Below are 27,879 nucleotides of genomic sequence, written 5' to 3'. Positions count from 1 at the left end.
CTCAATGTTTAAGCGCCTATAATTTTAATTTTATAGTTTTGGGGTGCTCATTAATTAGACTCACCAAGACTCGTGCAAACGTGAGTGAAGTAGTCCACAACGCTTAAATGGCTGACGAAAGCAAGAAGGCCAGTAGTGACGAAGATGGAAGCGAAGAAAGTGATAATGAAGAAGAAGAAGAGTTTCTGCCTGGTTTTGATACGTTTCAGGATTACTCCAAAGTTAGTCTGAGCATGGCGTTTATTATATGTGGATTTAGCTAATTTGTCACGTGGATGTTTAATGCACATGTCAATGTTAGTACCTACCCCTATTTGCAGAACACAAATTATTCATAATAAAGTGTTCATAATAAACTGAGTTTCTAGAGTCAGAGGTGCTTGTAGAGTTATACAAGACCTTAGCATGTCCAATACTGGAATAGCTATGGCAACCTTGTCGGGGGGGAGACTTTTGTTTTAGATCAAAGAAGAGTTGAAAGCGTCCAATCATAGATACAATAATGCTTACTGAGATTGGAAATGGAAGTATGCTACGTCATCATTTGTGTACAAAATCCCCAATGTTATGTCACAGCCTTTGATGTTATCCATTTCGCCTTGTTGCGTTGGTACAGATAACTCACTTTCTGTACAAGTTTCACTTCAACTACTTTGCTACGAGGTTGTATTACACACTAATGGAGTCGCTAGACTGCAATATACTGAGGTAAAAAGTTTCTGCTGGTTGTAAATTTCATTTTTGTAACTGTCAGTCGAAAGCGCGGGTCAGACTCGATGAAATATGGGCTTGTATCTTTCACCTGTGAGTATTCAAACTAATTTGTATGCTGAGCGCATGTCTCATGGCCATAACTAAGTAGTGCCTACTTTATCTATGGTCCAATGAAGGCTGTGCCTCTACTCTGGAAAGTCTCCGCTCCAGTCCCATTTTGTTAAACCCCCTAACACATGTATTGTCTCGAAGTTTGAATTCCCCTTTGTATAGAAACCCAGCTAATAAAGCCACTGTACACACATCAATATTTTAATTGAATTGCATGTGTTAATTGAATGTTGGTAAACTCCCTCTGGTTGTCTTCCCATAAGTACTGGAAGTGTTCCTTTACAGCAACTGTTGTCAATGGTGGTGAAGGCAACTAGGGAATGTCACTCTTTGCCAGCAGCTGATGAAGACTATGAATATTACTCTAGCTATCCATCCTTCACTGAGTTTACTGCCAAGATGGGACAGCGGATTACTAAAAGGTGATTGAGTGCTCTCTAGCACTTATAGTAGTACTGGGTATAAAGGAGACTTGCAAACTAGAGATATCTGTTATCCGGACATCCGGATAGTAATTTGAAGCTATCAGGATAGCAATGCAGTTAAATTAATCATTTCACCCTATTCATTACTAAAAGCCCAGTTGTCATAATATCACGACTGTAATGTTTGTTCTAATCGAATTATGAATAAAGCGGCCGTGTTCATGATGTCACTATTCATAGGATATCTGGAAATATTTTGTTCAAGATATCCAGACAGAAAATAGCTGTTTGAGCCCTATTGTAAACCTCTGAGTATGACAAATGAATTTTTATCCCTTTCTTTTGTTGGGGGGGGGGGGGTTACATCAGTTGGATACTGGATAGCCTGTATAGTATTGCTATTGATATACAGTACTGTGTTGTTTCTTGTCATTTAATTTTCTAGTATTGCCAGAATTACTAAATACCATCACATTACTGGTCCCTGGCCATCTGGTGGGATCCAATTAGGATCATCAAGTAAATCACATGATCATGGAGATTTGTTTGAAGCTGTGGTGGAGGCCAATGACACTTTACTGGAGCAAGTAGTATGTAAAGGATAAGATTTTGATTGGCTGGTTTAAATCCCTCTCTTCTTTTGCAGGATAATCTATTAGATGAAGCCACAGGAGTAAAGAAGGCTGGCCAAGCACTGTCTGGAACATTGGACAGCAAAAAGGTTTGTTAAAATTATAAGTGCTCTATGTATAAGGTGCATACACAGTACATATGTTGTAGTTGGAAGTGTATGACGTGCAAAATATTGAAGAAGGTGTGTCTCCACTCAAGTACAAGTTACGTAGAGTTGGAGATGACATGTAATATAGCAGGAATCAAATTAAATTTTATTATTAAAATGTCCCATTGTTATCTGTGTATTGTGTGTTGTATACTTCAAATGATTCCTTTTTACCTTTAACGCTGCGACGTGTTGTTTAGTTAGTTAAGGTACAGGTTATGCTAACCTTGGTACAGTGATTGTTGAGTGGTGTTGGAAGCAATGCAGTGCAACTTCTCTTAAAAGGACCTCCATGTAAAGGACACTAGACTTTAACCCTCAGTAAATAAATGACAGTTTCTGATCTTCGTATTACAGTCTATATCTCTACCAATACATTTTTTACCTCTGAAAAAAGGCAACCTGTTTATAATGGTAAAATTGTATCAAATTCAGTTGGTCCAAAAATGTCTGTTATGTAATGTACCTGCATGTAGAAGTCCCTTCGTACTTATTAATATTACTTGTATCCCCAGGTGGAGCAGTCACTACAGAGGGGACATGTTAAAAAAGTCAGCTACATCCATTCCTCCAATATGATGAGACCTCAACTGAAGTGGGCTGACAAGATTGACAACTCCAACACTCCATTCCGACCAATCATCAAGCACAAACCAAATGCCCTGAAGCCACTACCATCAAGTAAACAATACATGTGTTAATATGTATAGTGTGGTGTGTGTCATTACATGATGTAAGTTGTACTTGTTGTGGCTTTTAGTATTGTTGTTGTAAAAGAGGAAGATTGGTCACACATCACAAACGTGTGGCGTTTTGGCTTGTGTGACTGTACAGTGAAACATAGTCCTGGTGATTTAGGGCTTGCCGTGAGGCAGGTGTGGCGGTCTGATGATGCATGACCTTATTCTTTGTCTTTGTGTAGATGATGTACAATATCATGTGTTGGCAACCTATTTAGTTTTTTGTATTGTATTATTTTCAATTGTGGGTTTCAGTATTACTACCCATGTGTCATATAGTTGATGTACAGGATGGTGCCACTATCAGTAGTTTCATTAGTGCCGTGAGAGATAAGGTGACCTCTATTAAGAGTTATGGACACCCATATCGATATGAACTAGAGAAATTTGAGCCAATTACAGAACAGCTGGAGATAAATGACCCACAGGTAACGTGTTGTCATTTGTTTTAACTTCTGCATGTCTTATTTTGTGGGGTTGGTATTTGAGGGTCTCTCACAGTGTTGATAATCAGGACCCTTATTATCCATAGTCCCATTTGTACTAGTCTACATTAATACGTACATATTATTTAGGCCCCTGAAATCACAACACCTTCATTATTGCATGGTCCTTGTTGTAACCTGAAATCAGTACAACATGATACTATGTGTTGAATCAGTATAGAAAATCTTACACTCTAAAATAACAAACTGTGTGTGAAAAGGACACACCATGCACACTGATGAAAATATACATAGTCTTATGTTCACAGTACTGTATGTTTCAATTGTGGTTGTGAGTTTACTGATGATGTAACAGCATCCAGGAGCCCTCAGTGATGTTCCCTTGACCATGGTGACTAGTGTAGAACAGCTACAAGAGCTCAGTAAACTACTGATTGGTGTAAAGGAGTTTGCTGTTGATCTGGAGGTGAGTGTGTTGTTATTATGCATATATATGTAGCTGAGTATATAGCTCCGTACTGCCATCATGAATAAGACAATTTGTGCTGTAGACTTCAGTAATCCACATACGTAGCATAATTACTCCAAGATACCAGTCTTCTAAAGATCAGCTACAGTATAAATTTCATGTATTTTTTTCTTCTTTTTTGCACACGTACAAAAGCTGCCATATAACTCAAAACACGTTGTCTGATTGTCCTGAAATCTGGCAGTAAAGAAGGCAAGACACACACAAGCAAGTCCCAAAGTCTGCTTGTGGTGGCTGGCTTTGGGGCTTTACAAAAGGGACTGACATTGATCGATATCACATGTTACAGCAATTCCTTGGCTTCCACCTTTACCCTGGCTTTCTTGAGTATAATTATGTGCATATGTATTTTTGTGAAGTGACATTCATCTCATGAATTGTGTCTGTACAAAGAGTGTATGTACGTATACATTGGAGTCGGTGTACATATGTTTGGTTGAACAGAGCTCTGAATGAGCATTAAAACCTTTACATATAAACTGGTACAAAACCATTCAGATAATGTATAGTACTGCACAGCTCTAGTCAGTTCACTGTATAAGCCTGTCATTTTAACAATTGTGTGCATCGTTTGGTTTCAGTGATTTTCAGACTGATATGAGTTGTACGTATCTGCTCTTGCTTGTATGTAAATAACTTCAAACTGTGTTAATTGTTTAGGCAGGTAACACTCTTTGTGTTTGTGTCTTTCTGTGTGTGTTAGGACAAGCAAGAGCTCAGAGGGACAGACAATAGCAGTGTTCGTATCTTTTAGTAAACTGTTTTACAGTGTATGTATGCCTTTCCCTACAGCATCACTCCTACCGATCCTTCCTTGGGATAACGTGTCTGATGCAGTTATCTACTCGTAACCATGACTACATAATTGATATCCTGGAGTTGAGGGATCACATGCACATTCTCAATGAATCATTTACTAATCCTCGTATTGTAAAGGTGTGTGTGTAGTGTAGTATTGTGTAAACAGCTAAAGAGCTTAGACTATTATACCAGTTTAGTGCATACAGTAAGTGTTGTCACTCCCACTGCAGGTGCTTCATGGAGCAAACTGGGACATCATATGGTTACAGAGAGACCTCGGACTATATGTGGTGAATATGTTTGATACCCACCAGGCCAGTCGCATGTTACAGCTACCCAAGAACTCGCTGGCCTTCTTGTTAAAATACTGTTGTGATGTTGATGCTGATAAGAGATATCAACTAGCTGATTGGAGGATTAGGTGAGATATGGGAGCAGGGCTTGCAGTTGTAGGAAACCTCATTGTAAATAAGACCACCTCATTGTGAAGTAATGCATGCACACGTGTATATTATAGCACGCTCTACCACTTATTTCACTCAGGCCCCTCCCAGAGGAGATGTTACACTATGCCAGAGAGGACACACACTATCTACTCTACATATATGACCGGATGAGGAACGAGCTGATTAGGCGTAGCAACAATGATAATAACTTGTTAAGGACTGTCATCAGCCGTAGCACTGAAATCTGCCTCAAGGTACAGTTGTGTTCTATTGAATTAGTCTTTCCCCAGTCCATTCCTAAAATCCATTCCTCCTAAATAAAGTACCATGTTCCATATTAAAGTGATCAAATACATGCAGAAGCTCAAATATACGGCAGGTACTTCATCCCAAGCTCTGCAATACATGTCTAAATGCCAGGGTACTTAAACCTAGGCGGTGGATATAAGTATAAACACTGGGTACTACAATTCTATACTGCTTCACCTCGTGTTTCATTGGTGTAAGTGAAGATTCCAAACTGTCGAGTCGATTATAAATTTTCTTTATCCACTGCGCCTTGTGTGCTCTGAGGAATAAACAGTTGGTCACCGAATGATTTATAGGAAGTAAACACCTGGGCTTCTTACAGATAAATACAGTTTGTAGAAAAACTGAGTGGCTATTATTGGCTATTAAATGGCAGTGTCATATTGTATGTACAAACTGTACCAGCCACGTACTGTCCATTTTGTATGTAGTTTGTTTGAATTGTACTGTGTAAATGGAAAACCCATTAACCATACTTGTATACCATTTTCTATTCCACCTAAGACCATTCCTATACCATCCTCCATACTCCAATCAGTCATCACACTCAATACAGTCAAGCAGACATTAGTTAAGGTTTCCTAGCCTACTAATAGTGGATGATTGCTAGTTGTTGTCAGTGTTGGGGGTATAGCTCAGTGGTAGAGCATTTGACTGCAGATCAAGAGGTCCCTAGTTCAAATTTGGGTGCCCCCTAGATGTTCTTTTTTTGTTTTTTGTTTTATTTGCTTTGCTTGTTTTTTGTTTTTGTTTTTTGTTTTTTTTAGATGTGACATGTTAGTACTAGTGTATGACATTTTTGGTTGCGCTATCATGATAATACATACAAAATGATATGAATTGATATTTTAGTAACTTTCATTTCACTGATATGTTTAGAACTCCTGTCTGAACTACATACAGGGTGTAGTGTGTCAAAATGTGTGTAAGATTCCAGAACAACAAATAAATGCTTGACCAGATCTTTGACAGTTGCTGCTCCCCTAAGAATTTTTAGGGAAATGTTTCTGATATGAATTACAGTGCACTACAAAAGCCAACTCTTTGAGGATTATGTAATAGTTATACCACAGCTTCGAGGGATTTGCTGATACATATATATATATATATATATATATATATATATATATATATACTTGAGAGCCGCAGGCCCAAGGGCTATCCCTAGCAGTTGTGGTATAAGTGATATATATATGTATCACTCGGGATACATGCACTCACCTAATACGTAGGTGCAAGAACTAGCAAGCACTCACCCTGTTTGATTTATACACTAGTCTGTTTCAATATCTGGTGATCAATCTTATCATGGGCCAGTAGCCTTCAGAACATTATTTATACGTACTTCATTATGCTTCAGCACACAGTGTTCACAAACTTACAATTAATTGTGGAATCTGCATTCGTAAGTTATGGTACTGCCCAAGCGCAACATCGCACTCACTCGCACACGCAACTTTGCTTGAGATTTTAAACATCGCTAATTAAGGGGCGTGGCAACTGTTTCGTTCTCAAGAATTGCAAACGAAACAGTTGCCACGCCCCTTCATTAGCAATTTTTTAAATCTCAAGCAAAGTTGCGTGTGCAAGTGAGTGCGATGTTGCGCTTGGGCTGTACCATATGACTGTTACTAAGTGCCTGTAGTTTATTATCACTGTACAAATTGATCTTTCTGTTATTTTGCTGTAGCTTTGAAGTTTCGGCTTCTAGGGATAAAACTTTTCCTATGGCTATCTAGGAATTAAAGGATGCACTCATCCGCAAATAAAGTTTTGGTTTGAGTAGAAGAAGTGTTGTAATTGACCTGAAAGACATAATCAAGTACGTGTACAAATATATTGTATAGAAAATTATTGATATACATTGTAGCTCATGATAGAGCGGTAGAGCATTTGACTGCAGATCAAGAGGTCCCTAGTTCAAATCTGGTAGATTTTGTTTTGTTTTTGTTTATTTGTTTCGTTTTCTTCTTTTTTGTTATGAATATGCTTGTTTTAGCATCCTTAGTAACTGTGTTGAAGCATGTATTGAGCCCTTGAACGCATTTACATATGAGTGCACATATGTGCTTAAGATTCCTGTACATTTTTACTCTACTTTCTTGTTCAAAAATCTTCTTTTAAAGATGAACATTCCTTCTTAGGCATGTGAATAATATTCTTACAAAGTAAAACAACATACATGTACATGTAGTGTGTGTAGTGTGCAGTAAAATTTTGTGGTGACGTCGTTAGGTTGACGGACTTCTAATTTTACGAATACTTGCAGACTTTATAAGTGCCAGCTAGGCACACTTAGTCAGTGCTTTTGAATCCTTGTTCGAGATTGTAATTCATTCACTACTGTATCTAGTTCCATCCATGATCACCACATATACAATTGTAGCAGTTGTAGTGGTCTCCACTGGAGCATTCACACATCGTAAAATTAAAAATCTGTTACTTGAATGTACCCACCATAGATTTTGTTAGGTTGTATGACTTGTGTCTATGTATAATGCCAGATACGGAAAATTTATATCCTTGCTGCGTACAAGAATGTATCCGCATATTTGTTGAGCACTTGTCTTCACCATCCAGGCAATAAAGTCTTCAAGTGTTCCTGGCCTACTATGTACTAATAGTGGATAATAGTTAGTTGTTATCAGTGTTGGGGGTATAGCTCAGTGGTAGAGCATTTGACTGCAGATCAAGAGGTCCCTAGTTCAAATCTGGGTGCCCCCTGGGTATGCATTTTTTTAATTTAATTTTTTTTTTTTCACGTTTTGTGTGCAGAGTTACGTAATTTGCTTTGTTTGTTACAACAAAGCTATACTGAAGCATTGAGTACTTTTTAAATGATGTGTAACATACGTACGTACTGTATCAAATAACCATTCGGTCATGTTGCCATTATGACATCTCAGTGTTAGCCCTTAAAACTGCATAATCCAGAGAACTGGATCTAATATATGTGTCTTAGACAAAGCACTGTAACTTTTGAAGCACAGTTTCTATTGCTACACAATTTACACTATTCTACTCATGATGTAATAAGGATTAAAATAGTAACTAAGGTTTTACTTTAACACTAAACTCTCAGCCAAAAACTTACTGTGTAAGCACCTTCCAGCAAATAAAACATGCAAACCATTTACACACCTTTATAAAATGATCTACAACTTGATGGCGGTTGCTCCTACCAACTTTTAGACAAATTTTGCTTGCTTCTCCATTAAATTCTCCATCAGGCCATATACGTATGACTCATGTGATTAAACCCACAATCAAAACTAACATGTGGCAAGAAGATCGATTTGCGGAATTGCGCATAATCCTTCAATGCTTCATAACAAGTACATATGTCTTTGTACTGTAGTTACAGTGTTCATTTAAACTTCTCCAAGTAGCCCAGTGAACAGACTTTCAACCAATTTAGTTTTAGGCTGTAGGAGTCAAGTTACCTTATTAAAAGCTGTAAATACAAATTCCCCAAAAGTTCTGTGTAGGTTTAAGGGTTAACGTACAAACAGTTTGGTTATGGAATCATTTTTTCCTGGACCTGTTGTGCACTGAAACTGGCATATCGCTCTTGTGCTGTTATGTCTATAATTCTTGTCCATGTGTATGAGTGTGCTCAAGATTCCTTCCAGCCACTCCATTAGCAGCATGTTGCTTTATGCAAAGTCTTACCATTATCACCTGGGAGGTTGAGACAATTAAGTGCTTGTTTGGTTGTAAACTGATTCTTCTCCCAAAGTGGGAATGTTTCACTGATACAAATTACAATGTAATGTAAAAGGCTGGTAATGAAGGTGCAAACTCTTTTAGTGGTTATATGAGATAATTGTTAGTTATTATCAGTGTTGGGGGTATAGCTCAGTGGTAGAGCATTTGACTGCAGATCAAGAGGTCCCTAGTTCAAATCTGGGTGCCCCCGGGATGATTTTTTCTGTGTTGTTTTATATGTTTCTTTCGTATACGTGTGTACAGTTCAATTGGTTTGTTTGTTTTTTTGCAACAGTAATATTAATGCTGTGCTAAAGTATGTAGTGTATGCATACGTACCTTTCTGACAACACACATATGTATCAAATTATTGCCTCAAATTATGGCTAGTCTCATATAAAAAACCTGGTCCCATTTAGTAGCCGGGGGTATACAGCATCATAACAAAAATAAATGCTGAGTCGCAAATAAATGTCTAGTGCAGCCATTATTTTTAACAATTCCGGATGGTGTTATAGACGATGAAGTGAAGAACATTTTATAGATTTCCTTTTAAGCTTAAATCTGTGAAATATGCTGCATCAAGGAGAGTCCAAGAGAGTACAACACCAAGGTGTGAAGTTGACTCGTGAATTCTGATGAGGTATATAAACACCAGTCTCGTTTATAGCCCAGGTAAAAAAATGCTTGAAAGAAATAAACTCATGGGCCATAATACAGTGTATCAACATGATGATAGTTGAGTGTGTAGTGTTATACTATTTAACAGTGTCTGGTGTATCTCTAAGCTTATTCACTTCCCACACAGCAATTCAATAATTATTGGAAGTGGTGGATTGGATGTTGGCAATTTCTCCCTCTACACAGTTTGCACTCATCTAGAATTATAGCATGTCAAAAGTTGTGTGTGCATGTGTGCTTAAGATTCCAATCCATTCCGTTGTTTAACATCAAATTTTACTGAAGATATATAGTACCAGTAAAGTGGCTGTGAAGTGGGCACATGTACATAGTGCATGTGCCCACTTCACAAACACTTTTATTTTTCAAATGTGGCTTATCCTGTTTCCCATGGCCCCTTCAATTGAATCTCCACATCATCCAGGAGTGAAGTCTTGTTTCTGGCTTACTATGTACTATAATTGCTAGTTGTTATCAGTGTTGGGGGGTATAGCTTAGTCGTAGAGCATTTGACTGCAGATCAAGAGGTCCCTAGTTCAAATCTAGGTGCCCCCTGGTTTTATGTTGTTTTTTTCTCCTCTTTGTGTCACATACTGGCGATTGTGTTTTAAATCTTTTCCCGTAGCTGTGTATTATACTGCAATGAACTGTGGTGTGTCCCATATAAATGCCAGGTCCTGTTTAGTTGCTAATGATATGGAGCGTTTTGACAGAAATACATACCAGGTATCAAATTGGCACCTAGTGTAGACTATTCTGTACTGTGGAGAATAGTACCAAAGTAAAAAGTATTTATTGGCTTAGTTGTTATCGGTGTTGGGGGTATAGCTCAGTGGTAGAGCATTTGACTACAGATCAAGAGGTCCCTAGTGGTATTTTTGGCCCGAAAAATCCAAACTCCATGATCCCTAACATACAGTACTACCATACTGTATGATAAACTACACATACTTATCTAGTTTCACAAGTGCAAAAGCCTATTAAGTTGTCTCATTGTGTTCACATCATGAACTGGGGAATTTATCAAGGTATAATTTGTGGTCTATATTCACTCATGCTAGGAAGAAAGAAGGCTATTCAAGCTTAGAAATGGTGATGATAAAGTTACATTTTATCACAGCATACAAATAAAAAGCAATCCTTACTCACGTATGATAGTGAAACAAAACAAAATACTCTCCAAGAAAAGGCAAATAAGATGATTTCTGTATCACTGATCACACAAAATACTCAAGTGATTAGTTGGAATTAAACATTGTGTTGTGTATTCAAGGCTCATCATTAGAGCCTGCCAAAAATTCTAGATCTACATACTTCTGGTTCAACGTTGTTAGTCCAGTTTCACTCACTTATATAGTGGTTCTTATACAAACTGATTGTGGGTTTTAGTTTAACAATACAAAACAGTTCATGTACAATATCAACAACAATTAACAATACTTTACACTTTATACAGACCATCTCCATGTTCTCGCATGTATAATAACATAATCTAGTAACCAAGCTAACATCAGTGCAATTCGTGTATGATAGTTAGGTGGTATACCGAAATGATGTAAGTGTGCAGGTAAGTTAAACCATAGATAATATATACCTCCGGACACAGGATAGGAAACAACTGTTTTTCACACCTACAGTTCACGCCTTGCAGATGGAAACCGAACGCCACAATCACTTCGTACAAAATGGATGCTTCACGTGCTGCTGCTACTGGACCAAGTTCTGAACTGATTAGTTCACTACAGAAAGTTATTTCGAGCGTTTTGAATGATGATGGATTTACAATACCGACAGAGGAATGTAAGAGATGCTTAGTGATAGCGAAGTCTCGTGAAGATTTGTTTCATCAAACATCGCCCAGCTGTCGTAGTCACGTGAAATGGTTAGCTGACCAGTTGAATAAACTTATAAATAATGCTAAAAAGCGAGGGTCCAGGGTAATTAATGAAGGAAAGCTCTGGAGCACTTATCACAAGTTGCGTACCTCAGTTTCATTTGAGCAAACATGGGAAAAGTTTTTGGACACACAAGTTGGCAAAGGAACCCTTGTTGTATCAGCATATAACAGACATGGTTTTTGAACTCTGTATCAAGAGCAACATGCCAACTGAAACTACTAGGGTAAGCGAAGAGTCTGATGGCCAGCAAAAGTTAAGCTTTGAAGAGGAGAATGCGTTACGTTATGTGGGTGACTATGTCATAAGAAACTTATTGCAGAAAACCAAGGACAGTGGTGTCCAGCACATTCTTAGTGACTTGAAGGATGATGGTGTCACCATTTCAGAGGGACCAGCACAGGAATGGGTTAACTCTATTAACAGAGGAGGGCTCACAAGGATCACAACTGAAGCATTCAGAGTTTTTTACGCCATTGAAATGTGTGTGAGGAGACACCTGTCAACTGATAACCCTGGGATATTGAGTAACATCCGAGAGGAATTAAGAAACAGTCTGTTGAAAGATGAAGATGTTCTTTTCTATTGGTGCCGTGCCAGGCAGATTAAGGGTGATGATGCAGCTGACAGAAGCTTAGCTTTGATTATTAACTTATGGATAACCATCAGAGCAAACTCGTTCTCCAAGAACGTCATGGAAATGTACAAACAGAGTACACAAAAAGGAACTGGTAAATCTAAATCGTTACGCAGTACTCTGTCTTCATAGCTTGTTGACATTATATGTTTGTTGTTAAAATTTACATTTTATTACATAATTATAATATTTACATTTTATTGGTATAAACAAAACGGTACAATTAACATTTTGTGGTCAATATAAACAAAAGGGGCTGTACATTGTGCAATTGAGATTGGTGTATAGATCACATAATATTACTTTGATGATTGCCTGTGTCTCTTCTTTAAGGGTGCATTCAAATCAACCGACTCAAGATCGTAACTCTTCCGTTTGCACCGACGACAATTTCCAGTAATATCTTTCAGCCAGATGGTATTTATCACACGGATTCCTTTAGTGTTCTTGAGGAACTGGGTAACCGTCGGATTCTCCGTACTCTTACCACACTGCCAAACAAATTCTCGAGAGCATCTTGGCTCAGTTTTTCACTCAGAAAACTGTTGACCCCCTCCATTTCAAATAAATACGGAATAAGTTTCAAGAATGAGGAAACTGCAAGTAAAGCGTGCAGTAAACATGTTGGAATGCATATACAAAGGCATTATCTACCTGTTATCCTAATGCCTTGCTCCGTTATGCTGCTGAGCACCATTTGCTTTTTATCCTCTGGGTCACAATCCTTCCGGTCATTGACATTTCTCTTCCAGTGGTCCAGGTACATTAATAGTTCTCTTAAAAACTGTGTAGGAAAACATGAAAACACTCAAGTATTATTACTAGCAAATCTTACAGTCAATCTAAATTCATTGGGACCATGATATGGCTGTAGAAATGGCTTCCTGCTTCTCTTGCCAGCTGAATATGAGGACACATTAAAACAATTGAAAAACTTGTCAAACTTTGCAATGAAATATGAAGTCTCAAAGCCATCTCCCCCATTGAGTTGTATTGCTTTGGACACCGAATCACTCTAAACCTTCAAGAAACACATGTAAAAAACATGTACACTATATGTATTACAAACCTATACCGCCAAATCAACGTGCATCTTTGAAAAACTGGTAAGCTTGATGTGCTCATAAGTCAATTTCAGCACTAGAGACGGACCTGGTGTTGTTGTCTGAGCACCAGCATTCCTGTAATATAATTCCACCACCAGTTGCCAATCAATCGAATACCCATTGCACTGCAGTAAAACAACATAAGAACAATGCATACAAGCCCATTTTATTCTTACCCAAAGTTTTCCCCTTGCAAAGCAATTCCTTATGGTTTTAACAGGAGTTCATAAGCCCGTAGGGCGAGGAGTATACAACGACCAAATAGCGAAATCTAAATTAACGTAGGCGATCCACTGTCATAGCAACCCTGTATCTAATAATAGTAACTATCTATTTATTTGATATACCGTATACGGGTATATTTGTTTTTTCTTTGCGCGAGAATGGCAGATAAAGAGCCCTGTACGCCTTCTCAGGTGAAACGGCCCTCCTCTCAGATAGATACTCCTAAGATACCAAGGGTTACATGAAATATGGTTGAAATAATTCCGTATAAGGCGATTTTATTTATAGTAGAGCTTGTTGCCATGCCACTACTCCTACGTTAATTTAGATTATGCATTTTGTACTATCGGTATGGTCGTTGTATACTCCTCGCCCTACGGGCTTATGAACTCCTGGTTTTAATAAGGTGAGATGGGTCGGATATGAAAAATATTGGTGGTTTTCCTGGACAAAACACATTCACTGTCTTGTACGTCAATTCTTTCTTAGTACCATGTAGTGAAAACATACGACAGTTGTTACTGGTTCCATCACAGGTGACTGACACTACAGTTAGGCCCAAGCGAGTTAAACGAAAATGCATTGGTGAAATAGTGGAAATAGCTGTGCATCCTTGGTACTAGCAGCTGGGAACTGGGCATAAGCAAACTTCAGACAATTGAAAAGTCTCCTCACCATTATTACTAGCATACATTTTGCCAGTGGTCTTTGCATATTACTGCTGGGGTCCTTGAACTTCTGCTCTGCTGCCACTAGGCTTGCGTCTATTATGCCAGCATAATCTTGAGAATAATAGGTCACCAATTTTGTGAGAATAATTCCGGAATAATCGGACAGTTACAGGCATAATTTTAGAATAATCGGACAGCCACGGGAATACTCGATAGAATTAGGGGGCGTGTCTCTTCTTGCTTACCTAGAAGAAAGAGTTAAACGATATAAAGCTTACAGGAGTGCCGCCTGAAAGGAGCTGAAAAGCCTTTAAAAGATCAATATACTCTAATAGAACGTCCAAATACTCTAATAGAGCAGTGAGATCGTTTCTTGTTAAGGCCACATCAACTTGAATTAATGTTTCTTGGGCGAAAGATAGGTAAACATGGGGTCGGTAGATAGGCAAAATAAAAATAAAAATAGTTTTTTCTAAACTTAAACTAAAGCTAAACATGCCATTCACAGTATATATAACCATGCAAAGAATAATACATACTTTAATGCAGTATTATATATCAACACCCAAAAAAGTAAATAGCTCAAGTTATTTTACAACAAAAAATAAAAATAGCTAAGTTTTTACTTGCAATAACCAAATTCGCTCCACGCTTTACTGATACGGAAGACCAGCAATACATTGATACCATTTCCTTCCACTCACGTGACCAAACACGTAATCTTAAAAGTTAACATAAACATTGTTTCAAGAAATTAAATGGGTCGTTCGGGCCCGAGAAACATGAAATTAAGTTGAAGTGGCCTAACAATAATCTGCAGCCAGAATCAGGAATTTAACTGCATTGATTATCTGCAATTCTGAAACTTGTACATCTTATACCAGTGTATCTTCTTCAAGTTTTTGTGCTTTATTATCTACCTAACTTAGTAGCTATACGGGTCATTCCATACCAAATCAACCAAAAAAAATCCCGACCCCTTCGGATTTTCATGAAATTTGGCATAGACATGGACTCTACTAAGAAACTTTCTCACACCAAAATTTGGCCCATTCTGTTAATCTCCCTTTAAGATATGACCGCTCAAAGTTTATTAGAAAATATTACAGCAGCTTACACAGGTTTAATAAAATGGCCATAACTTTGTCAGTGATTGCCATAGCACATTTCTGTTTAGATATTTGGAATGCTTGTTAAATTCTCTTTCATGTGATATATAAATCATTATAATTACTCAAAGGAAAAGGTCAAACCACAAAAATGTGACTTTTTCCTTTAATCTCAGTTTTTTCAAAAACGGATATTTTAATTGCTTTAATTTTTTGTTCAAATATTCTTCTAATAGCCTTCTTTCATGCCAGTAAGTTTGAAGTTGGGATGACAAGTAGACCATGAGTTATGGCTACATACGTAATTCTTATTGATGTTTACATGCTACAGGGGATAGAACTATGAGCACTACTATAACAATACAAACTTTTAAATTCAATTATAGTATGAAATCTCATCAGAATGTGGTCAAGTTGTAATACACATATAGTTGGAGGCATAGTACACAGGTATAATCGATTAAACAAAAGTATTAATACTCTCTATTGCTGAAGGCACACCAATTATACCCATGTTATGTATATCAATTCAGTTACACTGAAACCTCTCTAATCCAGAATAGCTCCATAATCTGACATTGTTTTGTATACCAAAAATACTTTCTATGTGATACTACCTCAATAATCCCACATCCTTGCTAATCTAACACACTTTTTATCCCAATGAGCGTCGGATTATAGAGGTTTCACTGTATGATAACTGGTGCAAATATCGTCAAAAGTCCATAATAGAGATTGTATACCATAATTATATTGGGAAGATTTGGTGGTAAATTATCTTATGGTACTGTAAGTTTGGTAAGGAAAAGGGTTTAAGTTTGGTAAGGAAAAGGGTTTAAGTTTTCATTACTTCGCCAAACAACTCCCCTGACAAACTTCTCTGCTATTCCGTTCACATGTATAATTTGTTTTGTAAGATCTGTATGCAAAGTTGTTTGACATAACAGCTACATTTCATAAAATCACAAGACAGTTCCAGTGCAAAGAAAAACCCAGAGGGGAATAGTGCACTGTTCCAAAATCTGATAATGTTTTTTAAAATTTTGTAACTCAGTAATAGAATGTGCTATGGCCATGTAATCTGGAGTAGTTACACACAATTGGACACTGATAATGTAAACCAATTTTCTTGAATTTTTGCAAGTTGAATATGAGGTGTAAATTACAGACCAACAACTCCTGATTTTTCATGAAAAATGCATCAAGTCAGTGACAGTTTAAGATATCCTACAGTACACTTACAACATTTAGTGTTTGCCTATGGTATAGCAAAAAATTTACATGGCGTTTTTATTACCGCTTTAGAATAAGTTATGCAAGCAATTACGTGAAAAGTTAAATATGCATCAACTACTACATACTTGCATAGGGATCCAACTTCTTTTCACTAAATATATATATTATTATTGTACATACAAAAGTTACTTAGCATAGCTTATTTGATAGGGTATAGCGTATACGTATACTGCTTAATCTATGCAGACTAAAATTTTATAATTTCATCAATTTTAAAAATATGATAATCTGGTCTAAATTTGGTTCATTAGTTCATGAAAAGCAACACAAAGTGTGTGAAGTGGTAGGATTTGTTGAAAATAAAGTTAAGTATTCTAGTATATCAGTACATGATTCCATTCATTTGTGGACATATATAGTACCACTTTCAGTGTTGTACGGTCAATAAGGATTAATCAGAATATGGTGTCTGATGGTGAACTACTGCACGTATGTCCAGCAATGAATGCAACCCACTGACACTCAAAAGTTTCAGACAATGAAAGTATTCTTTTGCAAATTTATTTGTTTGGTAGAGCTGGGCGATATACTGGTATTGTTAGTAATCTGTGATATTATTTAAGTCATACTGGTTTTGATACTGTCTGTTTTTTTAAATACCGCCATACCGTCTGGGCACTATGGCCTCCCTGTGGGCTTGTTTCATCCCATATTTAGAAGCTAACCAGACATGTGACAATGTTTGTAGGATGTAGTCAGCTAACCAAACTATGTAAACAAGTTTGTTTGTGGTAATTTGTATCTGAGGTTTGCTGACCTACCATGGGTATTTGGTACTTTTTTTGAGGTAAATGGCAGTTACTTTAATACTAATGGCTTTTACATTAATACTGTGATATTTAGTAATACCGTGATACTTTTTATGAAAGGCATACCGTTTGCGGTTTTTCATTACCGCCAACACTATTTTTTGGTTTTGAAATATGCAACGATGCTTTTGTCTGTGCTGATGTCCATAAATATTATGAAATTTTCTGTGTTACTGGTGCAATACATTTTTGATAATTCATGCCGATATACAGAGTAAATATATAATGGTCTTGATCTCACAGACAGTCTATACTCTACCGCCTAAATTGCTATAGTATCTCTGATGACAAGGCAATGCTATTATGCTATATAGTCTGTGTTGTTCCCATCTGGAGTTTTCCTTGTGACTTTATGAAGTATACGTCAGACAGGCACTATACAGAATAATAACAGAAAAGTTTAGCGGAGAAATTGTTTGGAAAATTACCAAATTAAAACCCTCCTATTATGAAGTTTCACAATTTTGTCAAACTATTTTCCTCACCAAACTTAAGCACCAAACCTATGGTACAAAATCTCTATTATGGACTTTTGACAGTATTTCCACCAGTTATCATAACTACATTGATATACATAAAATGGGTATAATTGGTATGCCTTCAGCAATAGAGAGTATTACTACTTCTGTTTAATCTCCAACTATATGTGTATTACAACTTGACCACATTCTGATGAGATTTCATACTATAATTGAATTTAAATGTTTGTATTGTTATAGTAGTGTTCATAGTTCTATCCCCTGTAGCATGTAAACATCAATAAGAATTACGTATGTAGCCATAACTCATGGTCTACTTGTCATCCCAACTTCAAACTTACTGGCATGAAAGAAGGCTATTAGAAGAATATTTGAACAAAAAATAAAAGCAATTAAAATATCTGATTTTGAAAAAACTGAGATTAAAGGAAAAAGTCACATTTTTGTGGTTTGACCTTTTCCTTTGAGTAATTATAATGATTTATATATCACTTGAAAGAGAATTTAATAAACATTCCAAATATCTAAACAGAAATGTGCTGTGGCAATCACTGACGAAGTTATGGCCATTTTATTAAACCTGTGTAAGCTGCTGTAATATTTTCTAATAAACTTTGAGCGGTCATATCTTAAAGGGAGATTAACAGAATGGGCCAAATTTTGGTGTGAGAAAGTTTCTTAGTAGAGTCCATGTCTATGCCAAATTTCATGAAAATCCAAAGGGGTCGGGATTTTTTTTGGTTGATTTGGTATGGAATGACCCATACAGTAGTTACAACGTATTATTATAATACACTAATAAGTAAATACACTTGAATTATTACTGTAGATAGTTATTCTAAGTCTGCTGTAACTATTATGGATAGAAAATGATGTGTAAGGTGGAATGCTTTATATATGGCTATTAATAATTCGGACAAAACTAGTTATAGCAGCATCTTAAAAACTAATCGACTAGCCACAGATATAATATATTGAATGAGAATAATTATGGAATAATAGGCTGGATACAAGAATAACGAAAAGAATGATAGGAGAATTTTTTGGGATATTCTGGAAAGAATAATAGGTACAATTTTGAGCATAATAGGCTCAGGCCTAGCTGCCACCAACAAATTGTTCACCTCTCCCAAATCTGCGTAGCCAGTTAAACAGCCTGTGCTCTTGTCATACACCAACCCTTCTTTAATATACATCTCGTCAATCACAATTCCCACATACTTTGAGAGGTGAGGTGGCTTTTGTTGCTTGATTTGGTCTAACAGCTGCAGATCAGTTGAATGACCAAAGCCTACACCAGCAGGAGCAAAATGTTTGTAATCCCTGAGAGTTCTTTCTGACGGTAATGATAGTTTCTCAGTGTTTTACAGCAGCCACTGGAGCAGTGGTGCAAGTAAAGACACCATCGAATTATTGGTGGATGCCATCGCATGGATCGAGAATCCTTCAGGGAAGCTGCTTGTAGCTGCTGTTGCCAAAAAAATTCTTTAAATTTGCATTCACTAGCATCATCACTTGATAGGCTATGCTTCTTCATAATAGTCAGCTGGTCGTTATACATAGTAGCACCCACTCTAACTCCTTCTTCTTGTATCATGTCACTGACCTTCTTTCGTAATGACTGTATTTCTCGTTCCTTCCTTCTCACTACATCATGCAAATTTTTTATCTTTCTCAGAGCTGGTCAAACATTCGTGACTTGAAGCTTCACATGACTCTGTCCTTAGCTGGGGCTGCTTACAGGTTTTTGCAATTGAATTCGTCGCCTTTGCGATTGAATTCGTCCCGTTTGCAATTGAATTCGTCGGTATTGCAATTGAATTCGTCCCGTTTGCAATTGAATTCGTCGGTTTTGCAATTGAATTCGTCGGTTTTGCAGTTGAATTAGTCGGTTTTGCAATAGAATTCGTCGCGTTTGCATTACAATTCATCATAAACAAAACGGCTCCAAGAAACCAACCCGTTCATTAAGAGATGAACTATTTATGCCTTGGAGAGTTACACTTGAGACACTAGAAGGTAATTGAAGCTGGTAGTACGCGAAGTTGATAGCTGTCTGACAAGTTAATTAACTTGCTCGCGAGTGACCACACCCATCGCGAATGGCGTAGTAGAGTTTGGAATGTTGCTGGATAGGCTGTAGAGGAGAATTATTGCCTTATAAAGAGTTGTTTACTACCGTTGTACTTGAACAAGTTCTTGTAGCAGCTGCTACATCATGTTTTCGTGTTTGTTCCAGCTGCCATTCTTGTTACGGACGAATTTAACTGCAAAAGCGACGAATTCAATTGCAAAAGCGACGAATTCAATTGCAAACGGGACGAATTCAATTGCAAAAGCGACGAATTCAATTGCAAACGGGACGAATTCAATTGCAACAGCGACGAACTCAATTGCAAACGGGACGAATTCAATTGCAAAGTCACCGAATTCAATTGCAAAAACCTGTAAGCAGTCGATTGAGGCTACTTCTGATTATGTTCCTGTATTGTTTGCATACTCCACATCTATTTCCTGAATTCCCATCTGGAAGTTTCCACAAGCATTTCACATGACATATTGTAGAGTGACGCTGATCATAATACGCAACAACTGACGATCCTATTGTGCAAAAAAATTACATAAAAATCATTTATTGCCAACACTTTCCTTGAAGATTTGTAAAAACACCTTGGTGCTTCAGGATTAGTGGATGAACTTAGCATCAGGGTTTCCCTCACACAAGTTCTGAGGTTCGTCCACAACATCTTCAGCTGGTTCATCTTCGGTGATATAACTATCCGTCTGGCATGATGCATCACACATTATGGGCTTCTTGGCAACAGTTTCCTCCTCAGGGCTATAAAGCGGATCATATTAAGTAGACTTGTCCTTGGTTAGTCCAATATCCATAATGTTGACCGGTACCTCCTTGCTGTTGACTGGTAGCTCATCATTGTGGGCTGGTACTTCATCACTGCTGGCTGGTAGCTCATCGTTGTGGGTTAGTACCTTGTTACTGCTGGCTGGTAGCTCATCACTGCTGGCTTGTACTTTATCTGGTATATCCTCATTGCCTAAAGCTTTCTTTGATGACTTTTTTTGCGATGCTCCCTTAGGCACATACTTCAAAAACTTGTGTCCCATTTATTTCAAATCTACAACATACACAAGCTTGTCAGCAAAATTTATACACAAAACTGCACATAGGGATACTTACCCTAGTCAATAACACTGAAAGCTTTTTGCCACCTTACATCCCTAACCAAATATGGGTACACAAACTTTTTTAACTCAGAAAAAGACTCTTTTCTACCTGAATTGAATAAAACATACATAATTAAAAAGTTTACATCGAAACTGTACACAGTTAGCCACCATAACGCTGCAAACCTACTTATAGGCTCCACACTATCACGTGGCGAAAGTTGCAGGTTCACAAGTGTACAAATTTTATACAAGATGGTTACAAAACCATCCCTATAATAAAATAACCTTAACAAAAGTGTTACCTGGCAGTTATTAGGCAAGTAAAACCTCTGTAAACATCGATTCAGAGCAATAAGAGCAACAGAACTCCACCACAAGGAAATAAATAAATTTGCGCAACCGTCTTATTTCAGGAAACTATTTCCGTGTTACGGTTATCGACACCTATCGAAGGTGTCGATAGCCATGGCGAGGAGTGTATATCACAATCCATTGTGCTGCCATTTCCAATCCTGTGTCCAGAGGTATATATTATCTATGATTTATCCAACAACCATAAACAATTGTCCATGGTGTTCCTATAGAGAGATAAAAGGATCTATATCTTTAGTAGCACTAAGGACCTTACAAAATTACCAATTCATGTGGGTTGGTCCTACCCACCTTCCCCTCCTTTAAGGTTGTAAAGACTAAAACCCACAATAATTTTGTAAATGTACTATTATATAAGTAGTGACATATAACAATACTGCCCGAGAGCGTGGGTGTACATATCAGGCAAATCACGAGGGCACGTGATACAACTGATATGTACCATGTAGGCTAATAGCCTACTGTGGTGGGCGACTAATCACCCAAGCCAATACGAGGCAGCCCGCTGGATTTATTATATAGAGAGTCTTGTAAAATTCGATTATGGGTCAGCAGCAAGTAACATTGCAGTTATGTTTGTTAACATAAATGGGAAAATCCTATGAATATCACGGAAACACTCAATTTTGTGATTTAACAAGTGTTTCAAAGTGCTACATCGTTTAACTACTGTTTACAATGTTTTCTAAACATCCAGAAGGGTAAGCTTCGCTGTAGAGTGGTTACCTCGTGATATACGAAAAGTGGGCGTGGTACGTAATCAAACACGCGGACACGCGATTGCAAATTAACCATGACACTAGTTCTCACCTTAAACTTCTGTTTGTCAACTCATAGGGTGGTAAGGGTGTCGAATTGCCTTCGTATGAGTGCTGTAGAATGCAAAATCGGGTTCATGGTTTTCATCACGTGAGTAATAATAAACTCCCACAATCGAATACTGCCAGGATTCTTATAAAAACAAACAACGTTACCTCATCAGATATATCAAGGCCATGGTACATTTAATGTATCATGGCCAGCCATGGTTTATTTTAAATGTACCATAGCCAGCCATGGTTTAACTTAAATGTACCATGGCCAGCCAGGGTTTATAAGATATGTACCCTGGAATTTGGCTTTGAAGTTAGGTGGTTTCATGGTACATATAACAATACTTTATGTGTTTAGCAGTTCCTAGAAAAAGATTATGCATTGGATCAATGAGAATTTTTGGCAGGCTCCAATGAGCCTTGAGTATACAATACAATGTTTAATTCAAACTAGTCCCACACTAGTAAGTGTTTTGTGTGATCAAATGCAATAAGGCAAGCTATTGATTGGCTTAACTCAGATTATAAAATGATAGCTTTGTATTTGACACTTGAGATATTAAATGGTGTGATTTCCTAAGCCTTGTAAGTAATTTCAGGACTGTGTCCCTGTGACATATCTTAAGTATCTAATGCAGCTATCAATGTTTTGTCCCACTACAGGTAGAAGTGGGGGTTAGGTGGAGATTGGAGGGTGGGGGGGAGGGGATTGACTGTTAGCCTTGCCCCAAGCAGTGGGGACATTTGACCAAAGCCGATATATAGTTTAGCTTTAACACTCTCCCTACCATTCCCATGGTCTTTCACTGGGGGATCAGTGTGGGGATTCGACAGGGAAAATGGTGCCAGGTAGTGGAGATTAGAACTTTTAATTGTTCTAATCTCCACCTATCCTCCACCTTTGTCCATTTTCATAGTAGTGGGGCAAACATTTGATACGTAGGTGCATAATAGTGTTGGGTGATATCACATATTTAATAATCTAGATATTTGCTACCAAATAATCTAGATTTTCGATTTAATCTCGATATTTGTAACATTTTGTGAATGATTGTTGTACCAGATAAAAACAGTAAAAGGACATAAAGTCTTATAAATTATTAGTTAAAAAGGTTAACATGTTGACCTTCTCAGGGTTTAGTAAGGATCGTTTATCAGTAACAATGTTTCCTAAACGCTAAATAATCATTCAAATGGACAGCTGGTGGCACAAATGCACAAATATTTCCTTGCTAACACTGATGGTAGGGAAGGAAGCAAAATTTCTCCTCCACCACTTTAATGGGTTTGAATCTGCATCTGGCTTTGGGGACTGCATCAATTTCCTTCTTCACCTTGTCTTCCAAACTAGTCCTACTGCCAGTGTCAGCACTTCTGCTTTCTGTGGTTTGTTTAAGGATACTCCCCAGGGTAACCTTTTTCTTCTTTGCTGGAGGCTCATGTGTCCCATGTGTGGCAATTGTTAAGTCTACTCTAGCATCTCCATCTTCTCTTTCTTTCGTAGCTATTGCCATAGCTTCAACAGTTATGCTATTCTTGATTGTACCCAAGTCTTTACTGTCAATGAAATTGGTTTTGAAACGTGGGTCTACAAAGCCTGCCATATCAAGTAGTTTGTTAACCTCGGGATCAGTATACTTGTCTTCTAAGTAAGCCATGACTTTAGACTTGATATCCTTTGTAAGCTGAACATCTTCTTCTTTGACAGATAGAATATCTGTACAGAAATGATCTAGTATTGGTTTAATGGCTGACACTGTGACATGCTTTTCAGCAGATAATACATCAGTAAAGTTCTTTAAACCTGACAAAGCATTGTTAACACCATTCAAAACTTCTTTGTCTTGCCAGGTAGTTAATGGCATGTATTTTTGTCTTTGCTAAGTACTTGTCGAATAACATCTTCTTGTTCTATTACACACTCCACCATCATTTGGTTAGATCCCCACCTTGTTAGACAATTAGTAACAAGTGTATGCTCTGGCAGGTTCAAGCTTGTTTGAATGGCAGATAAGTCTTGTTTTTTTAAAGCTGTGAGAAAAGGCTGAGGCTATTTTTTTACATAATCCGAATGCTCTTGCCATGTGATCATCCCCTTTTGTTGAATTTGTCACTGCTAAATTCAGATTGTGTCCGAAACAGGAGAGATGTGTCCAATTCAGTATGCTAACTGCGGAAAGGATATTGGATCCATTATCAGTGGTGATGCAAACTTGCTTGGTTTCATTCAGTTCCCATGATTTTAGTGTTTCACATAAGCCCTCAGACAAGTTTTCACCTGTATGTGATTCAGGGAAGTAGAGAGTTTGAAGGCATTTACTTTGAATTTGCAGGTCTCATTGATGTAGTGAACAGTGACTCCATAGAAGCTTTCTCTTTATCATCATGGGACTCAGTTGTTGACTCATTCTGAAGATCTCTTACTGACTTGAAAATGATAGGGTGGTGTAATTTGAGATGCTGAAATAAATTAGTAGTGTTGGAGCCCTTAGTTGCTACTGTATTATAACACTTCTTGCAGACAGGTTTCTGTAGATCCTTGGGCTTACCATCACCACCAGGAACAAAACCAAAATAAGACCAGACAGGTGATTTAGTTTTACCTGGCTTTGAAATTAAATTAACAGGATTACTAATAGATGTGGTAGTACTGTCTCTGTCACGCTCTGGCCATTTTACCTGCTACATGCTATTGCACCTGACTCTCACTCGCTACTGGCTTTTACACCTGCCTGCTGCTGTACACAACACAACAGCTCATTAATTGAAACACAATGTGAAAACCACTAGTAGACAAATTAAGTTGGCTGCACTAATCAAAAAATCGATGTTGGCTACATAACAAGATGTATATTCAATTAGTGACAAATATCTAGATTAATTCAGTAATCCATTAATCGCCCAACACTAGTGCATAACACCTCAGTGAACCATGTTGTGTGCTATACCATCAGTTATCAAGTAACACTTCAAGAGTTAGTATGTTACCAAATGAGATTTAGCGTAGTGCTGTTGTATTTCTCAATGTCTGTCATTATTTAAAAACTAAAACCCACAATCAATGTATACATGTAAAGGTATATATGTGACTGTCTCAGCAAAAACCTGACTTGTTCACACAATTTAAAAAAAATAAACAGTTTCCAAGGAATGGACCACCAAAGTTTGAACCTTCTGTGGTGTGTAGCTTTGGAATTATAGCGATAAGCAGTAGGAAGAGCAAGGTAATCGATTTGTACAGTGACTATACTGAAAATAAACTACAGGCGCTTACATTCGCAGCCATAACTTCTGTTTGGATTAGTCTACAACGTTGCAATTTGGCTTTGAGAGTTCACCATGGATCAGTACATCAACCAAGGTGTAGTATTAGCCCTGTAGATACTTGCGCATAAAGATAGATATGAAGGCAGTTTTGTAGAAGAAACGATGACAATCTTGTTTACATTCACCACATCGTAAACAAACGCATGTGACACGCACACTATTGGAGCTAGAGAAACGAAACAAAGATTTTTGAACTCTCCATGAACAGTCGAATAAAATGGTATATAGTTTTAAACAATTTGAGTCTTCCTTCTTCAAGTACTGGCCCGATTAAAACTTGCGTAGTTTTTTTGTAGCATGCATAATTTTACGAATTATTTTTAAGTTTCGATTTTCTCAATACATGCTTGTGCGAACAAGTCAGGTTTTTGCTGAGACGGTCACATATAAGAGCTATTCCAAAAAAAAAAATTTTTTTTCACATTCATAATATTGTAAGGCTACCAATGAGCCTACTATTCTTAATACAATGTTATAGTTGGTAAGTGGACACTCAAGTTATCTAAACCTCCATGTTCTCAGGCAATGGTTAAAATGTTCAGATAAGTGAATTGTTTGCATAACTGAAGCCCATACATAGATATTTGTTGACATCCTCTAATAGAGCAGTCATTTATTGAACGTCAACACTTAGGCAATACATTTTGGTGATACAACGACCTCAGCCGTCAATCACTTTGCTAGCAATACTTTTTGATTAGAACTACGCATGCTTCAGATTTAGTCAATGATCAACTACTAATAGGATTGTTGTCAACCTGTGTAATATCTAGTGATGTGTACTGTGTTCTTTGTGTTTACTGTGTGTGGTGTAATAATAGGTGACTAAGTTGATTGGACGTACTGGCTCCCAGGGGCATGTACACAAGTCAGAGTAGAGTTTCTTGATGACTCAAACTGTGCCATTATCCACTATGTGAAGGGACCAGTTTGTTAGGGTGATATGTTGTGTTTACTGGAGTCTAAAAGAGAAGCTAGAAGATCACGCTAGATGGTAAGAAGCAGTGTCCTGTCAGTTCTACATTAATATCATCTTATTGTTCTAGGAGAGATCCAACACATTGCTACAATAAGGACACAAGTTTTCATACAAATTATACAATATTTGTGTAATTTTGTCATTAATATGTCAAACTTGTCAGATTAAAAAGAAATAATAAGATATTATATATTATATTTTGTTTTGTCTTACACTACCAATACACTTACAGTGGTTTGTTCCTGGGGAACACTGGCTATCTGAACTTCAGCTTGAAATTTTAGACATATTTATTGTTCCAAATGTAATAGTCGAATAGAGTTTAGTTGTACAACTGGGGGGGTGGAGGATGGTAGGTTATGGAGCAGGGGATGTCACAAACTAAAGGTTCTTCATATTTATAGTCCCTAGAGGTGCACTGATATCAATATCATTATTGGTACCGATATCATTATCGGTAAAAAGTTGACTTTAGCAGATGTGAGCAGATAATGCACATAAGTACTATAATTGTCCGAAGTATTCTATAGTTGACTTGGTAGCACAATGATTAAAGCATGAGTCTCAAATTGCAAAGGTTTTCAAGATGGTCAGGGTTCAAAACCTCAGTTGGTCACACTTTCTTACATACCTTTTTATCAACCTTTTCACAATTCTTTTTTTTTTTCTTTACATAGGTTTTAGTGACCACCTTTTAAGCTTTTTGCCTCATTTTATTGTAGTGTCCATACTGAAAACCTTTTATATTCAGATATCGGTGTAGAGCATTATTATCTAAATCATATTGCTTCCTATTAGGGATCTGTGACATACAAAGGACTATTTCATTTACAAACTATTTCTAGCAGGTTAAATCAAATGTGCTGATGTGAATACAAGCTCGCCAAGCGCTAAAGTCTTGTATAAAATTTTGGGGTGTGGACACGTACTACTCCTTCTGATCTGTAACTGACTAACTGTTCCATACATATGAAGCCGCTGAAAGGCTTTGGTGTAGCAAATGGATATGCCACGTGATTCCTTGGATTTGTACAACAGACTGTCTCAGTCCTTCCCGAAATTATGGCATACATAATTACCTCACTCGCCGAAGCTCGCTGCATCGATCAACTGACGGGAGAGCTATTTCCTAATCCTCTTTCTTCTGAAGTGTAGCTAAGCCTATTGATTGCTGAAGCCATAGATAGTATAGTAAAACCATTAACTTTTGCCATTATGCTGTAGCGATTACTATTATAAGGGCAGGCCACAGTCGTCTTAAAATAGATAAGTCACGCCCATA

The 27,879-nt window shown here is 37.4% G+C and overlaps 2 protein-coding genes and 4 non-coding genes across 7 annotated transcripts; 5 read left to right on the top strand and 1 right to left on the bottom strand.

Moving 5' to 3' along the window:
* The first annotated feature begins 23 nt into the window (after positions 1 to 23).
* LOC136255943 (exosome complex component 10-like) lies at positions 24 to 26,792 on the top strand. 2 transcript variants are annotated; one of them, XM_066048856.1, is made up of 12 exons: positions 25 to 221; positions 1,111 to 1,247; positions 1,696 to 1,840; positions 1,897 to 1,971; positions 2,547 to 2,712; positions 3,051 to 3,199; positions 3,573 to 3,683; positions 4,539 to 4,682; positions 4,778 to 4,968; positions 5,091 to 5,247; positions 26,440 to 26,612; positions 26,665 to 26,792. In XM_066048856.1, the coding sequence occupies exons 1-11, from the start codon at positions 108 to 110 to the stop codon at positions 26,494 to 26,496; spliced, it is 1,446 nt and encodes a 481-aa protein (XP_065904928.1). In that variant the 5' UTR covers positions 25 to 107; the 3' UTR covers positions 26,497 to 26,612; positions 26,665 to 26,792. The 2 variants fall into 2 exon arrangements, with proteins under 2 accessions (XP_065904927.1, XP_065904928.1); XM_066048855.1 differs by lacking the exons at positions 26,440 to 26,612; positions 26,665 to 26,792 and adding an exon at positions 10,753 to 10,908 and having other exon boundaries at positions 24 to 221.
* On the top strand, positions 5,927 to 5,998 carry Trnac-gca (transfer RNA cysteine (anticodon GCA)). Its single transcript has one exon. It is a non-coding gene; the product is annotated as a tRNA-Cys (tRNA).
* Trnac-gca (transfer RNA cysteine (anticodon GCA)) lies at positions 7,955 to 8,026 on the top strand. The gene has a single exon. It is a non-coding gene; the product is annotated as a tRNA-Cys (tRNA).
* Positions 9,150 to 9,221, top strand: Trnac-gca (transfer RNA cysteine (anticodon GCA)). The gene has a single exon. It is a non-coding gene; the product is annotated as a tRNA-Cys (tRNA).
* Positions 10,175 to 10,246, top strand: Trnac-gca (transfer RNA cysteine (anticodon GCA)). Its single transcript has one exon. It is a non-coding gene; the product is annotated as a tRNA-Cys (tRNA).
* Positions 12,361 to 20,463, bottom strand: LOC136255949 (uncharacterized). The gene is made up of 5 exons (XM_066048868.1): positions 19,043 to 20,463; positions 13,299 to 13,454; positions 13,059 to 13,238; positions 12,878 to 13,007; positions 12,361 to 12,820 (listed from the first exon to the last, which is right to left on the bottom strand). Exons 1-5 carry the CDS (start codon positions 19,112 to 19,114, stop codon positions 12,648 to 12,650), a joined length of 711 nt encoding a protein of 236 aa, XP_065904940.1. The 5' UTR covers positions 19,115 to 20,463; the 3' UTR covers positions 12,361 to 12,647.
* Positions 26,793 to 27,879: the final 1,087 nt, after the last annotated feature.

Source organism: Dysidea avara, chromosome 5, assembly GCF_963678975.1.
Source record: "Dysidea avara chromosome 5, odDysAvar1.4, whole genome shotgun sequence".
NCBI classification, from domain to species: Eukaryota; Metazoa; Porifera; class Demospongiae; order Dictyoceratida; family Dysideidae; genus Dysidea; species Dysidea avara.
The sequence above is the reverse complement of the archived record's forward strand: the minus strand, read 5'-3'. Positions and strand labels throughout refer to the sequence as shown.

Coding starts and splice junctions, on each gene's coding strand:
- LOC136255949 (XM_066048868.1), bottom strand. CDS start 19,114: ATGTATATTAAAGAAGGGTTGGTGTATGACAAGAGCACAGGCTGTTTA. Junction 13,455..19,042: donor GCTACGCAGATTTGGGAGAG/GTGAACAATTTG, acceptor GTTTTACTGCAG/TGCAATGGGTATTCGATTGA. Junction 13,239..13,298: donor AGATGCACGTTGATTTGGCG/GTATAGGTTTGT, acceptor TTGAAGGTTTAG/AGTGATTCGGTGTCCAAAGC.
- LOC136255943 (XM_066048855.1), top strand. CDS start 108: ATGGCTGACGAAAGCAAGAAGGCCAGTAGTGACGAAGATGGAAGCGAA. Junction 2,713..3,050: donor CCTGAAGCCACTACCATCAA/GTAAACAATACA, acceptor TGTGTCATATAG/TTGATGTACAGGATGGTGCC. Junction 5,248..10,752: donor GCACTGAAATCTGCCTCAAG/GTACAGTTGTGT, acceptor CACTCATGCTAG/GAAGAAAGAAGGCTATTCAA.